This window comes from Cystoisospora suis (assembly GCF_002600585.1).
Source record: "Cystoisospora suis strain Wien I chromosome Unknown contig_2632, whole genome shotgun sequence".
In the NCBI taxonomy this organism is placed as follows: Eukaryota; Apicomplexa; class Conoidasida; order Eucoccidiorida; family Sarcocystidae; genus Cystoisospora; species Cystoisospora suis.
The window spans coordinates 25,276-39,317 of NW_027155430.1; the positions used below are offsets into that span (position 1 = coordinate 25,276).

General features: G+C 50.0%; 2 protein-coding genes across 2 annotated transcripts; both read left to right on the forward strand.

Annotated features, from left to right (window-relative positions):
* The first annotated feature begins 195 nt into the window (after positions 1–195).
* Positions 196–3,802, forward strand: CSUI_005429 (transcription factor iib). The gene is made up of 4 exons (XM_068065605.1): positions 196–320; positions 1,353–1,585; positions 2,202–2,282; positions 2,798–3,802. The coding sequence occupies exons 1-4, from the start codon at positions 278–280 to the stop codon at positions 3,038–3,040; spliced, it is 600 nt and encodes a 199-aa protein (XP_067922414.1). The 5' UTR covers positions 196–277; the 3' UTR covers positions 3,041–3,802.
* Positions 3,803–4,805: 1,003 nt separating this feature from the next.
* Positions 4,806–13,871, forward strand: CSUI_005430 (uncharacterized protein). Its single transcript, XM_068065606.1, has 2 exons — positions 4,806–6,736; positions 7,793–13,871. Exons 1-2 carry the CDS (start codon positions 6,065–6,067, stop codon positions 12,137–12,139), a joined length of 5,019 nt encoding a protein of 1,672 aa, XP_067922415.1. The 5' UTR covers positions 4,806–6,064; the 3' UTR covers positions 12,140–13,871.
* The last annotated feature ends 171 nt before the right edge of the window (positions 13,872–14,042 follow it).

The window sequence follows — 14,042 nt, forward strand, 5'->3', positions numbered from 1 at the left end:
TCGAACAGTACTTCTAGCGCGTTGTCCACTCGAAAGCGGATTCCCTGCATTTTTGAAATCAAGATGCCCATTCTCATTTCTTCGTGTGTATCTTTGACATCCAATCTTTTCTGCCAACTGAACTTGCTCTCGTCTGTCCAGGTTTAGGCCTGGCTCAGGATCTCTCGTATCTTCTCGCTCCTAAGCGTAAAGTCACACCCGCTCCCTCGCACGTTTTATTGGAAAAGGAACGCGGAAGCGACTCATTTTTTCCACAAGTCTTCCACCATGTTTCAGAATGCCTTTCAGTCTGGCTTCATCTCTATTCTCTACAGCTTGGGGTAAGTGACGACGGCGCTCTTCTGTGGACCTTGCGGTTCTGCATCGCGGCCTTGAGTCGGTTGACCAGACTTCCGGCGAGGCGGCTCTAGGTCTAGAATCTCCTGTTCACTCTCCCGACCCCAAAGCGTGCCTGGTCAGCGGCGCGTGTTTCCTGTTTTCTCGCTCGTGGGAGCCGCGCCTTGACAACACCACTCCAGCTAGTCTAGCTTTCCCGACGAACCGAGGCGTAAAGCACGCTCTCACTGCGTTGGCGCTGAGCGTTTAGGGTTTCAAGTGCACCCGTAGGACTGGTATACACTTTCTTTCTTTTCCCCTGCGCCCTCTCTCCGGGGAGACGAATTCTGTGGGTCTGGCGTGTCGTCTTCGCCGGCATATTTTCAGCTTGTGCTCGCTGGGGGACGTGCCAAGTCCCCCGGCGAGCGCTATATGCTGCTGTTCTCCTTCATCCGCGTCTTTGCGGACGTGTTCACGGGCTTCCGCTTTTCACTTTTCCGCTGAAATTACATCATACGTCTAGCGAAGAAGAGGGACGTTCTGTGGGCACGCCATGGTTTTGTTCTGAACTCCTCTTTCGGGGCTCACTTCTTTCAATGGGGGTGCAGCGTCCAGCACACCGGGTCTACTAACACGCTCGCGCACCGAAGGAGTAGCTGGAGCTCCGATCTCCTGCCACAAGTTTTCGTGCTCACAGCAGCGAGGACCAGCAACGGACTCTCCGCGCTCGTCTCCCTCAACCACTTCCTCCGAACACACGTCTTTACCCCACATTGTCTTTCTTACTTCCATACACGTGGCCCTCGGCACCCGCATCTTTGTTACATATATGTATACCTCAGTACATACAAGCGTGCATGTCAACTGGTCCGCACGAGTTGCTTTTCTGACCAGAGCTTTTTCTTACGTAAGCAGGAAAGAAGAATTTCAAGAGATCGTCACTTAAGCGACAAATCACGCTCAGCTGCAGTGGTTTTAGGGGGCAATATGTAAGGCACGGGTATACTCTAAACCGTCTACATGTTCACATACATCAGGACATGATCTGTTCTTGTATTCTATCTTTCTTTGTGCCAGGTCAAAGCCATTACAAGTGTGGGATAAGCATGTGAGAAATGGCCACATCAAGCGTCTTACAGATAAAGATATTCAAAGCTGTGCACTGGAAATCATGGGCACGAATGTGTCGACAACCTACATCGTATGCCCGGCAGACCCCGGTCAAACTCTTGGCATCAAACTTCCAATTCTGGTTATGATCCTCAAAAATGTAAGTGCTCTTTCTTCCTTGCAGCTTCATAGACAGAACTTGGCGCACGAAGAGACATAGCTACACATGCGTACATACGTTGGTAAATCATAACATACATATAGATTTACGTGTTGATATAATCCATGTATGTATAGATGTATATATAATGCAGTATATGTTCATGGCTTCGCGAAAAGAAAGGGGTTGAGTTATGACACGGGTGATTCTGTCAGGTTTGACTTCAGGTAGCCTGTCACGTTACAACTAAGAAATGAGTTCACGGAACAAGCTCTGTTTCTCTCGTGTGAAGCTTTGTCTGGCGCTGCGCTTCTGTCAATGGGAAAGAATTTCCGATGAGTCTTGAAGTTGACACAAGTCTTTCTCCTCATCACCTTGTGTTTGATACCGCTTCCTGAGTGTCCGTTGCGGATTCTATCCGGAAAAGGAAGGGAATGGACGTTTATATGCTGGTAGGTGTTTGGCTTGTGTTCTTTTTTCGCTTTAGATTTCTTCCTTGTTTTCTTTCGCCTCATCCAGATAGGGAAGATTTGGATACTGCTTTTCATAACCACGTGTCTCTTATGTCTGTTCGTGTACTTCCTTTATTGGTGCGTGTGCTCATGAATGACATCAGATGAAAAAGTACTTCACTTTTGAAGTTCAGATCTTGGACGATCAGGATATTCGCAGACGCTTCAGAGCTTCTAACTATCAGGTACGCTGTGTTCCATATCTCTGGAGATGACATTGGCTAGATAATTTTATGTTGATGTACTCCTCGATTTACGTGTCTGTCTATCTCCGTGCATGTTGACACAGTATTCCGTCTAGACGTCATCTTCAACTGGCATGAGAGAAATTCTGACGGATATCATTTTAATATGCATATCCGTGTACATACGAAGCCTGACTGAATCTTTTGTCTAGCGTCCGTCTCGCTTCTTCACTTGCGGTTTCTTTCTGTGGCTGACTAGCATTTAATCGTCTCTTTGTTCTTGTGTGCCCGTCTACTTCCTTACGCGGACTTCGCTGTTCTTTCCTCGTTTCTTTATTAGAACGATACGAGAACTGCTTCTTTTGAACTGTGCCAGGAATATGGTCGGAATCTGTCTTTCGACATGAGATGACAATCAAATGCCGTGTTGCCTGTCTCCTCTTCCTCACCGCACCTTCGTTCCCTCCTTACCTGTCTTGATTTCTCTCCGTCTCCATCTGTCTTTATGTTCGTAGAGCACCACACGTGTAAAGCCTTTCGTATGCACCATGCCTATGAGATTGGATGAGGGCTGGAATCAAATCCAGTTCAACCTCGCTGACTTCACAAGACGGGCGTACGGAACGAACTACGTTGAGACGTTAAGAGTTCAGATACATGCGAACTGTAGAATTCGTCGGATCTACTTCAGCGACCGGTTGTACGGCGAAGAGGAGCTCCCGGCCGAGTTCAAGCTTTTCATGCCTGTCCAGAAGTGAACCTCTGAATACTGAAGAGTACCGCAGGCCTCTGAAATCCTACAGGGTCGTCTTTCTACAATTCCCTTCTCCGTCTCGTTTTTTCTGTCCGCTCTGTCTAACAGTTACACATGTGAAACCTAGTGTTTTGAAAGCATATGAGTCTTCTTTGTAAACTGGTGATGTCTTCGGTCCACGTCTAGTGCGTGAAGCGACATCTACGACACGTCGCAGAGTCTTTGAAAAAAGTCGATCAGGTCTTTGATTTTCTCCCTGATGGGCAGCGATGTTGCATAAGGGGAGCAAGTTTTTGGCATTCAATTGTTTTTCTTTTGAAGTCGTGACCTTTCTGTAGTACTTGAGCCGTCTTGAGAAAAATTTGAAATTCACCTCACACACCTTGGAATACGGATGTCCTCTTACCCGACTGTGCTCCATCTCTGCTTTACCCGGGTGTTGAATGTATTGTTCCCTTCCATCTCAAGCCTATTTTTTTCCTGTCAGTGGTTTTCCCAGTCTCTCCATGACAGCTCTCACGGCCACGGGTTCCTCCAGTGACACTACGAGTACAGCAAATATTTTCAGGCAACCGTGTGGCTAGGCAGCGAAGTATTATCCCCTGTCCGCCGGGCTTCCATCTGACCACCAATACCTCAGCGTTCAACAACGACAGAATGCATCTGCAGACACAAGAACATAGATACTACCTGGCTTGTGGCCGAGCTACGGAAGGTCGTCCGAAAGTATCGATTTTTTCGCCATTCGTGTATCCTCCCGTGAGTGGCTGAAGTACAACCCGTCTACGGATAGATGCGTGGAGCCTTCAGTCGTACCTACAGTTTGCTCGCAGAATGGACAAGGAGAATCTTCCCTCTTTTCTTCATCTTTTCAAGCGCACCAATGTGTGCATCTGTCAAACTCTGTTTCGCGTGAATTGAGATGAGTTTGTTCAACCAGAAATGTAGAAGCCGCTTTTCGCCCGACCGGGGGGCTGTCTTCAAACCATTCAGACGAATTCACTTGGACCGTGCTACCTGAGCCGCTCAAATAAGCTTCGGGTGGAGTGAAACATTTCTGACTTGCATTCTTAGCGTCTAGTTCAAATTGCCGAACGCTAACTGCCCGCGTTATGCGCTCGCACCCCCCGCCTTTCGTACACTACCGTTCATTCGTTTCCCAGCGTGCCTCACCCATCCAGGAGAGCTCAGCTACTCTTGGTAGGGGCTGTAGACCAGAACCAAAGACGTGTTTGTTATGCCTCCGCACTTTAGACCGGCCGCTCAGGTTCGGTCCGTTTACTCACTAGCTCATCTGATCGGCTGAACATTGCCATGCGAGTCTTTTAGGGCCATCTCTGATCCCGTTCCATGAGAGATCGGAATACAGATTTCCGTCGTGAGGACAGTACACGATAAGCGCGAGTTCACGCTAACACGAGACATCGCCACTCGCCACATCACGGTATGTAGGGGGAGTTTCATGTTCATCAGCTTCAGTTGAGCAAGATTTGATCCGACCAGTTTTGCTTAAGGTTTACGCTACGGCTACTTGACTATACAGCGGTGAAATAAGGGTTTTCACGCGAGCCCTCTATCCGTTTAAAGAACGGATGTTGGTGGTGTCACCATCCAAGTGTCGATGGTCGTGGCTGTATGGGCCTCCTGACGGGACCAGCTTCCGCGGACAACTGATCCTTGGTTGGTGACACATGGTGGCGTGTAGCCCAACTGTGCGTCGATTGTCGCAAAGAACGGACGGCGCTCTCTCACGACTCAGTTTTTCTTGACTTCCCTTGTTGCAGAAGAGTGCAAAAAAACGTTTGCACGCTGTTGAGTCATTGCACGTGGCAGTACGTCATTTCCTTTCAACGCATCATTATTTCTTCTCCTTCGCCTCGTGCCCGTCCTATGCCTGGTGGGTGCGTATCCTTTCACTCCCCCGGTCTTCGGACCATAATCTCGACGAGTGTTGAGAAAAAAACGTATGGTAGGTTCATCACCGCGTGCTCGCTGGTCCGGTGACTTCCTTTGTAGACACCCCGAAACAGGGAAAGAAGAGGTTTTGCGAAAGCACAAGGGGCTCAACAGCAGTTCTTTCCGGGCATTCTTTGCTACTGTCGCCCTAGGCGCGTAATGTGAGAGCAGCGAGCTACCTCTCAAACGGCGAGTTAACAACCCACTCCTACTCGGCCCGGAAGGCCACCATGTGTATCCTTTTTTTCGCTTGGAATGGGAGATGCCACGGGTGATATGAGGGTGTTCTTTCCCAGGCTTCTCGTGTGGTAAGGAGACAGTTTTTTTCAGCAGAGGGCTTTCTTCACTCGGAGGCGGCTCCCTCTTGACCACGCAGCTCAGGTCAACAATATCGTGCGGGACGAGGGCGATGCTGCGGGACTCATCCGACTTGCCATAAGTCACCTGATGGCATCATTTTGCACGGTAGGGCACTCGGTTTCCCCTTTTGAATGATGTCGTCTCTGATGCACCCTTGAGCAGCAATCGCGTGGTTTTGTCGTATCATATCCATTTACTCACATAGAAGAAGGAACTGAAATCTACGAGCTGCACTGGTGCTCTCAGGATAGCTGGGATTTCGCGGAGAGTTGGCCAGAGTTAGCACGGGTGGTGCCGAGGTACGAATGTTGCAGGGGCGACGAGCGTATCAACTCCCATCTATTGGATTATCTCAGTCTTTTCTTGGCTTGTGGTTTCCTTTTTTCCCTTCTTTCTCCGTTATTTCCCTTGTTTTTCCAGTGTTCTTGTAAATTCGTGGACAACTTTCTCGCGAAGGGTTAGCACTGATATCGCCGTGTGTCTAATTGTCCGGTTTCCGTTGTCGTGTTGATCTTGGTCCTTCTCCATTCATTCTGACCTATTCTTTCGTAAACTAGTTTTCGGAGTCCATTTTTTTGACGGACGGTTTTGTTCTTTCACTCGGAGGCTGTCGCCATTCGGGGCACCATTGTGCTTTTGTCGGCGCCGTGTGCACGAAAGTGCTCGCCGTAGCGTTTTGAGTCGGTTCGCGCCTTTTCCTGCCGTGGCCGAGATGTCACAGAACAGCGCTCCGCGGTCGGGGGGTTATTATTCTTCTCCCAGCTTGCCTTCGCTCTCCTTCGGAAACAGTAATGGAGGGAGCCAGCATGGCTGTCGCGGTATAGTGCATGTCAGCTCCCCAAGTACGGCTGAGCGCCGGCATGGGGGTATACCCCCGGAACCCGGTCTACATACACTCCGGCACCACACAAGAGGAAGTCTAGCACGCGAAGCGTGCTCCTCAGATTTGACCAGTTCCTATCCGGCCCGTCACATGGGTACACCGACGTCGCCGTCTGCGGGAGATCATCGAGTTACTTCTTCTCCTTGTGACGGCTTACCATCTCATACTTCTTCTTTCTCTTCTCGAGGATCCTTCTCTAGCCACCGATCATCGGTAGATCGTGCCTCTACCAGCCCTATTCATCGGCAATCACCCACAGCACCGCCCGTATCGCGTCCCCCTCGGTGGATAGACCTCCAAGATGACGGCGACGGAGAACACGCGTTCTGTTTACGCAGTGTGGTTTTAGGGATGGAGGTTGCTCTTCTGAGTGATCGAGTACAAAGGTGTTCGGACGGGGTTCTTGATACAGCTGGAGAAAGGACATGGCTGTCCTTACTCCAGGCATATAATCTCTATCAGAGGAACACGGTAGATCTGCTCAATCATCTACTCCTTGATGTGAGTTTCTGATGTCCAGGCTCTAGGAATCTTACTGACTTTTTCCTACAGACACCAGAGAGCGTACACCTCCGTTTCTAAATAGCAGGAGCTGCAAACAGAAGTGCGTTATTTTCTCTCCGTCCACTGAAGCTTTTCTATGACAGAAGAGAACCGACTTCCGTTAAGCATTCACAGCCGCGGTCGCGTCACCCGCCGTCCTTTAGCAAGTTCCCTCCCATAATCATCATCTAGACATTCCAGATCATTTCAATTGAAGCGCCTGCATAGCAGATGAGGACTTTAGAAAAGTTGTCGAGAGAGAGATCGCTTATCGTTGTCACTCAGTGCTGTGAGGTGATGCCTGTGTAGTTTGGGCGAGTGTCAGTGGGGCTGTAGCTCCTGGGACAGTCTCTTCTAGATACGAAGGCGGAAAAGGGGTAGAGAGAGTTAGAGAGGTCGCTTCTTACCTGGTCATATTCAGGTATGATGAGGAGTCATACAGATTGGTTGATTTAGGTGTAGGCGAAAGTCCTCAAAATACTGCCTAGTCAGTTGGATTGTCAGGAGAAACCATGCCAGTGTTTGTTTCTATTTCTGTTGCATCGCTGTGTATGCTTTTTCTGTTCTTCCACGTTGGCAAGAGTCGTTTGGCGGCCTTGTGGTGCGGCAGGAACAGGTGGTGCTAGTGGTCCTCGTTTTGGCCTTGTATCCGCATACGAGAGTGCCCACTGCGAGCGAACGAATGTAGCCAAACTGTACTTCTCTCAGAAAGGGGAAAGAGGGAAAGTTTCTTTTATTCCGACCTCAGCCTTCCTCCTTGCTGTGGGAGACACGATGAAGAGGACAACAGAGAAACTGGCTGTTCTTTCTGTTACTGTTTGAACCTGTTTGTCTGTCCTGATAGCTGAGGGGTCTACTGTACTGTGTGTGCGGACGAGCCACTGAGCCGGTGTAGAGAGCGTCGTAGTCCAGGTTTGGTTTCTTTTTATGTACAGAATGTCTTTTAACTTTGCACGTTGCTTGCTGCTAGGCATGAGGTTTTTCATTCATCCGTGTCTGCGTCCCATCGTTCAGGCCCAGTCTCGTCTAGATCGTGTTCTGACGTACTATCGGCGTCAGGAGACGTCCTCCTCTATTTCTTCTCGGATGAGGGACTCAACAACATCAGAACCTTGCTTAACTGGACAGCCTCTTTCTTCGCAAATGGAGGGGAACCCTACGGCCGAGAGTCATGATAGAGGAGCGCGTCCAAGGGGGACTGTGTCTGGGGCGGTGAATCTACACACACTTGCGCGCGACGTCAGTAGATCTGAGGTGCATAGGGAGTTGGTACCAAGGTACTGTCGAGAGGAGGAGGAGGTGTTCGTACACCAAAACACATGCCGCTCTTTCGACCACTCTCCACGGTGTTCTGATCGTCACACAGTGGCCTCAGCCGGTGAGTGTGCTTCCGTTCACCCAGTTCACAGTCCAGATGAGTCTTTCTCGGGGGCTTCCTCCGCAGTGTTCGGAGTTTCCTCATCGTCTCGGGGTTCGTTCTCGAGCATTGAAGAGAAGGCAGAACGGCGCACGAGGGCGTGTAATTCTTCAATAGGAAGCGAACAGGAGTCCGTAGAAAGCCGGGAAGAAGGTCATCAGACGACACGGGCTGGATTTTGTGATGGTAGGGGCGGTGAAGACGCGGGAGAGACAACGAGACCGTGCCAGGTCTCAGGGATCTGTTCTCCCTCTCCATGTCTTTCTCCGTGTGAGGGGAGCACCCGGGCGGGCCCGTCGCAGAGCTCCTCAGTAGTCTCCCCGTCCTATAAGGCGCTATCTCCTGAATCTCTAGCTTCCATGGAGAGTGAGTTTTCGTCCTGGCTGAGAGGTTCCGAGGGAATGGAAAGGAGTAAGGAAAAGATGGAGGGACTTCAGTGCTCGGGAAGAGGTGAAGCTGAGAGGGTGTTTTCATCTGGGGAAGGTCGAGGAGATCGAAGAAGAGATTTGGTTGTCGCCGAATGGAGGAACGGGGGACAAGAGAATGACAGTGCCTCAGAAGACGACGAAGAGGGCTTCTGTCCGTCCGTACTCGATCACTTAGAACACCAGATCGCATCAGAAGAAGAAAGTGATAAGGATGGGTTTATACGGGACGAAGAAGAGGAAGACCATCCCCTTCGTGTAAGAAGGTCGATAGCATCTGTGATCACCACGGAGTTCGTGGACCCCAGTTCGGATGAGGAAGAGGAAGAAGGGATACAAACGGGCGGAGAAGGGCGACGCAATGTACGAACAACTTCTAGCGCAGCAGAGGAGAAGTGGTGGAGAGTACCGGGTGGCTCTTGTTCACAAGGGAGTGAACTAGGACAACTAGAGTGCCGAGAAGGAGAACATCAAGGGAGTAAGGAGGATGGAGAGGCGAGCAGTAACGAGGAGGAACAAGATGGCCCAGGGAAGAGTAACGAGTCGGTGGCTGAAATGGAAGTTAAGGAGGAGTCTGCACTCCAAGCTGATGCGGGAGTTTCAGGTGCTTCGACAAATGTTCCCGCGGGTTCTTTCGGTGATAGAGCTTGTCAAAGAATGAGAAGAACAAATGGACCACGTCACCGTGGTTCGTGTCCTCCTTGTTCTCGTCGCCCTCGGGTTCAGACTTCGCAGCTACGACGGCATTCAGTGCAGCCCATCTTCCTGCCTGCCGCTTGGCGGAGAAGGGCCATCTCCTTGATTCATCAGTCTCGCGGATTCCAAACTTCCACTTCGGAGATGATATCGTCTCCTGTGAATACTTATGACGATCTTCGTGAGAGACTACTTACGGGCGGCCCAGGGGACGGTTTAGTTGAGATGTCTCTCTGTCGTGTTCAGCAGCACGGGGAGGATGAGTCTTATGTCCAGTCAAGGGGGGTACAGTCACCCTCAGGAGAGACTTCTACAATTCACAGGGATAAGGAAGACGGGGAACCTGCGACAGCAGATGGCCGAAAGGTATTCTCTTGTATGAAGGAGGGCTTGGCATACGTCTTAAGCTTGCACCTGAGAGAGAACCAATTGAAATGGGAACTGCTGTACCGTGACCAGTTAGCATTTGTACATTTTCATGAATCCTCGCAGCGGCGGAGACAACGTGGTCTGGAGTTGCTTCACGCTCATCAGACGGCATGTGCATCCTTTTCCTCTATTCATCCCTTGCTCCCAAACCGCACATACTCTTCTTCACAACAAGTTTCATCGTCTCACACTCTTCCGCCCCCTTCTGTCGCTTTTACGCGCCCGTCTGACTCCTTTCCCTCGTCTTCACCTCCCAGAGTAATGCATGCGTCAGGTCGAAACCCCGCTGAGGAACCCTCGCGGAATCGGCGGCCGGCTGCATTACATCCAGATTTAGCCACTTCAGCTTCATCTTCTGGTCCTGTCTGCGTCCCGTCGACACCGAGGGGAAGGCGAGGAACAGAGAGTTATCTTGCTGCTTCAGGGTTCCCAAGCTGTTTCATCGACAACGCAAATGCGCACTCTACCGATACTCCAGATTACCGGTTCCTACCTCAGGACACTTCAGGCGTTCCTTACTTGTCGCCCCTCCCTACGGGAGTATCGCCTGGTTCCGCTAGAGATCTTTGTCCGAGCTCGCTATCAGCGACGGCGGGCCGGTCGTGTGAAGCTCCTTTGGGAGGAGAAGGAGGACTACAAGATAGCCGTGGGTGTGGCAATAATAGCCTACGATCTGACGGATGCGAGTTTTCTTCTGGTTGTGCTGGGCTCAGTACAATTTCCGCACAGCCAAATGTACTTTCCTCACATCCTTCACCGGCTTTGTATTCTGGTTCAGCCCCTGTTGTATCTACCGTACCTGCGCCGTCACTTCATGCTTCTTCTCCTATGGCTTGCGATAGGTCTGGAGCGTTCTCTTCTGTTACCGAAGCTGTTTCCTTGGAGAGAACACCTGCAGTAATTTACCGTAGTGAATCAGTAGTCGAACCGCAAGCCTCTGGTTCCTCTTCTTCAGCGCGTGCTGATGAGAGTCCTGTGCTGTATCTCGCTCTGTCTCCTTTGCCTACTTCCGGGCCTGCTTCACCAATCAACTGCCAGTCATTACAGAGAAGCGAAGAACCCGGAGAGGGAGAGAGGAGAGAAGGCCCTCGAGGCGAAGGAGAGTCTCTTTTTTCTTTCTCACAACACCCAGTAGTGACGCGCGATACGATCGGAGGCATACCACCTCCCCCTGTATGGGTGAGGGAAGAAGAAGATCCGGAGGACGCTATAGCATTTGCGCAGGCTGCAGCTATAGCAGCACGGGGTGGTAGAGGAGATAGTCAGGTTGGAGAGAGAGACAGAGCAGGAGGAGGAAGGAATATTGTAGGAAATGGACGAAGAGGAGAAAATGATGATGGTACGGCAGTCCCAATGTGTTCGTCGTCCTCATGGATTGAGAACAATGCTGGTCTAGAGTCGACACCAGGCAGTCTCCCGATGATTGATCTAGGTCGAAGGGGAACTCCTACTCCGCCCTCCATACAAGTCACCTCTCCTTCTTCCCCTGCTCCAGGAAACTTTCACCATACTACCAACAGATCCTCGGGAGTACCTGAATGTTCTTCCTCTCTCTCATTGTCACCTCAAACTCCTCATCTGCTGGGAGGTCGTCCGATCTCTCCACGCCATTCTTTGGCTTTGGATCCTACGCCTCTTACATGTGTTTCCGCAGCTTCAGGAACGTGTAGAGAGACATCCACTGCTTTCGAGATAAGTCAGTTTGCTACATCTGCTGACGGCTCTTCTTCCCCTCTCGTGAATTCTTCTCCGTTTCCTGGAAGTCACTCATCATCCTCACCATCCCGTGACATAGAAAGTAGTAGTAGTTCTTCTCCCCCTCTCTCAGCTCCTCAGCCCTTACCTCATGGTAGCATGTCTTGTTTTCCTTCTTCGTATTTCTCTCAAAATGATTCCTCAAGGCATTCTCATCATCTTCGCAGTCACCAAGAACAATCTCCTAGGAATCCTGAGAGGACTCGCCCTTCTCAGGATATCTATGGTCTTCCATCTTCATCCACTCCTCCTTCTTTCCCTTACTCCTCTTCTCTCCCGTCGACTTCGTCTCCTTCTGCTGTATTTGAATCAGCTATTCCCACGACCAACACCCAGACCCACCGGACACAAAATGGACAATCAGGAGAGAGAGATGCCATGCGTCTTCTTCACTCGCCGCCCTCATATCAGTCTACACCAGAGAATGTCTATTATGCAGGCCGCCAGCGACAAGCTTTCTCGTCGGAGGTCGCGAGTCAGGACTGCCCGTCTGCTGCTCAAATCTGTTTACAGCACCGAGACATCTTTGAAAGACAGCTGAGGAAGAATGAAGCGCACCTAGAGGGCTTAAGAGTCCTCATGAATCGTCTCCTAGTGGTCATGGAACAAATCGGTGCGAGAGATTCCACAAGCAATTGAAAGCTTGTGGGATCTCTCCCATGTATATACACATATATATATATAGAGAGAGAGAGGGAGAGAGATTTCATCAGAACTATAAATATCTAGATATTTTGATAGTTCTGCAGGAGAATGAGGAGAAGGGAGACTGGGGTGTGTAAGAGACGAAACTATGGTCTTCCTTCGTCCTTTTCTCGTGTCCACTTCCTGCGTGAAGACATGATTCCGGTGGGAGGGTGTATGTACCTAAACCGTCAGTGAGGAGGTAAAGTTGGAGTGAGTTACTGCGAGACAGGAGAGACTCGATCCAAAGGTTAACCAAATGTGTCTTCGGACTGGGCCGGGGGGAAGAAAGAACAGTGGAGAATCTCTCCAATGGCAGTACCATTACACACCCCATTTTCGGGCGACAGAAGTCGGCAAGTATCGAACGGTAGAGAAAGCAAACGACAAGAAAAATTTAGAGAACTAAGACACCTTTTTTGGTGATGTTGATGCCTGTTAGGGTTTCTTTACTCCTTCGTCCTAGGTCCGTTCTTCATAAATAGGGAACGAACCATAGTTTGACCTAGGTTGTTGAGCATCTCGCATACGGAAAGGCGTGTATTTGTGTTTCTGAAGGTTGTTGCGTAATCTTCTTGATTCTTCTTTGTCTCGCGAGATGGAGGCGCTGATCATATTCGTTGTGCTGACGCCTGATTGGAGCACTAGGTTCTGTACGGACACTTTTTCCGTTTGTATTGTATTGTCTCTGAAGCTGTTCCAAGTTTTGTTTCAGATCTTGGTTGAGGCAGTAGTAAAGACGTCAAAACACAAGTGATATGAATGAAGACAAGACAGTCAAAAGTCTTGAGAGAAGGGTGGGAAAAGAGGGTAAGAGATATGTGTCTACATTTGATATGTGCGCTGAGTAGATATTCCCGTAGATGTTTCTTCTTTTTCGTAATGAAGTTGCTGAAGGGTGCTGACAACTTCCTGTTTCTCGCGCTTGTCGAAGTGGAAAGAAAGGCTTGCTTTCTGTCTTCGAGCCGTCAAAAAGTAGGCGCGAGGGGGAGGGGAATTCTTTACTACTGATTGATGCCGATAAAGGTTCTTGCCAGGAGGAATGTCTTGTTTGGTCGTGATGACCAATAAAGGATGCATAGGAATGTTGTGCGATGAGCAACTAGGTTAGCTGCTGTCCAACTAGGAAGAAGCAACCATCGTAGTGGATGGGGGTGTGTGATAGGAGGGGGCCTCTTCTTCTTGAGTGGTAGGCGTGTATAGTTATTGCGGACTTCCACTAGCTCGCTGTTGACGATCATGTACTAGGGGCGAGTGGGTGACTCTCCCGTATCTGTTGGTCCATCTATCCTAGGGAGTACAAGGAAAGGGAATCGGACAATAATGAAACACCGTCTTCTTGGATTCCTGTGCTCTTCTTGCCCCAGTACGACGATTGGTTTTGCCCGGGAAAGAAGCACTACACCGTCGAGTGTACAAAGCCTCTTCATTCATACACCCGCCCCGTCTATCGATTGCTCTCTACGCTTGAAATCGTGTTGGGTGTGTGGCTAGTCAGCGTGACAGGCAGACAGGGGAAAGCAGAAGGGTGATGATTCATCTTTTTCAACGCTAAACAGGTATTTTCATGTAGAAAAATTCATTCAGGTTTCAAACTTCTTATATCCGTCAAGACAAGATACAAATGCTCTCGCCTTACTCACTTCCCTCCTTGTCCGCCCCGCTCTTCCGTAGAGGGAAAAGGAAGTTTTTCTGCTTTCCTCTCATAGGCTGTAGGGTGACCAGGTTGCTCTCGCTTTTCTCCATAGAGTGTCTGTTCCTCAGAGACACTCAGAGGAGGGCTTGCGGAACTGTGTAGACAACAGAAAAGGAAGGACCCGATGGTGTACTGTCGTCTGACGCAGCGGAAATTGGGGTT

Bases quoted from the DNA above. Each gene is read 5' to 3' on its own strand.
- CSUI_005429 (XM_068065605.1), top strand. From the start codon at position 278: ATGCCTTTCAGTCTGGCTTCATCTCTATTCTCTACAGCTTGGG. The intron at 321-1,352 runs GTAAGTGACGAC...CACATACATCAG, and splicing joins TCTATTCTCTACAGCTTGGG to GACATGATCTGTTCTTGTAT. The intron at 1,586-2,201 runs GTAAGTGCTCTT...GAATGACATCAG, and splicing joins TGGTTATGATCCTCAAAAAT to ATGAAAAAGTACTTCACTTT.
- CSUI_005430 (XM_068065606.1), top strand. From the start codon at position 6,065: ATGTCACAGAACAGCGCTCCGCGGTCGGGGGGTTATTATTCTTCTCCC. The intron at 6,737-7,792 runs GTGAGTTTCTGA...CCCATCGTTCAG, and splicing joins TCAATCATCTACTCCTTGAT to GCCCAGTCTCGTCTAGATCG.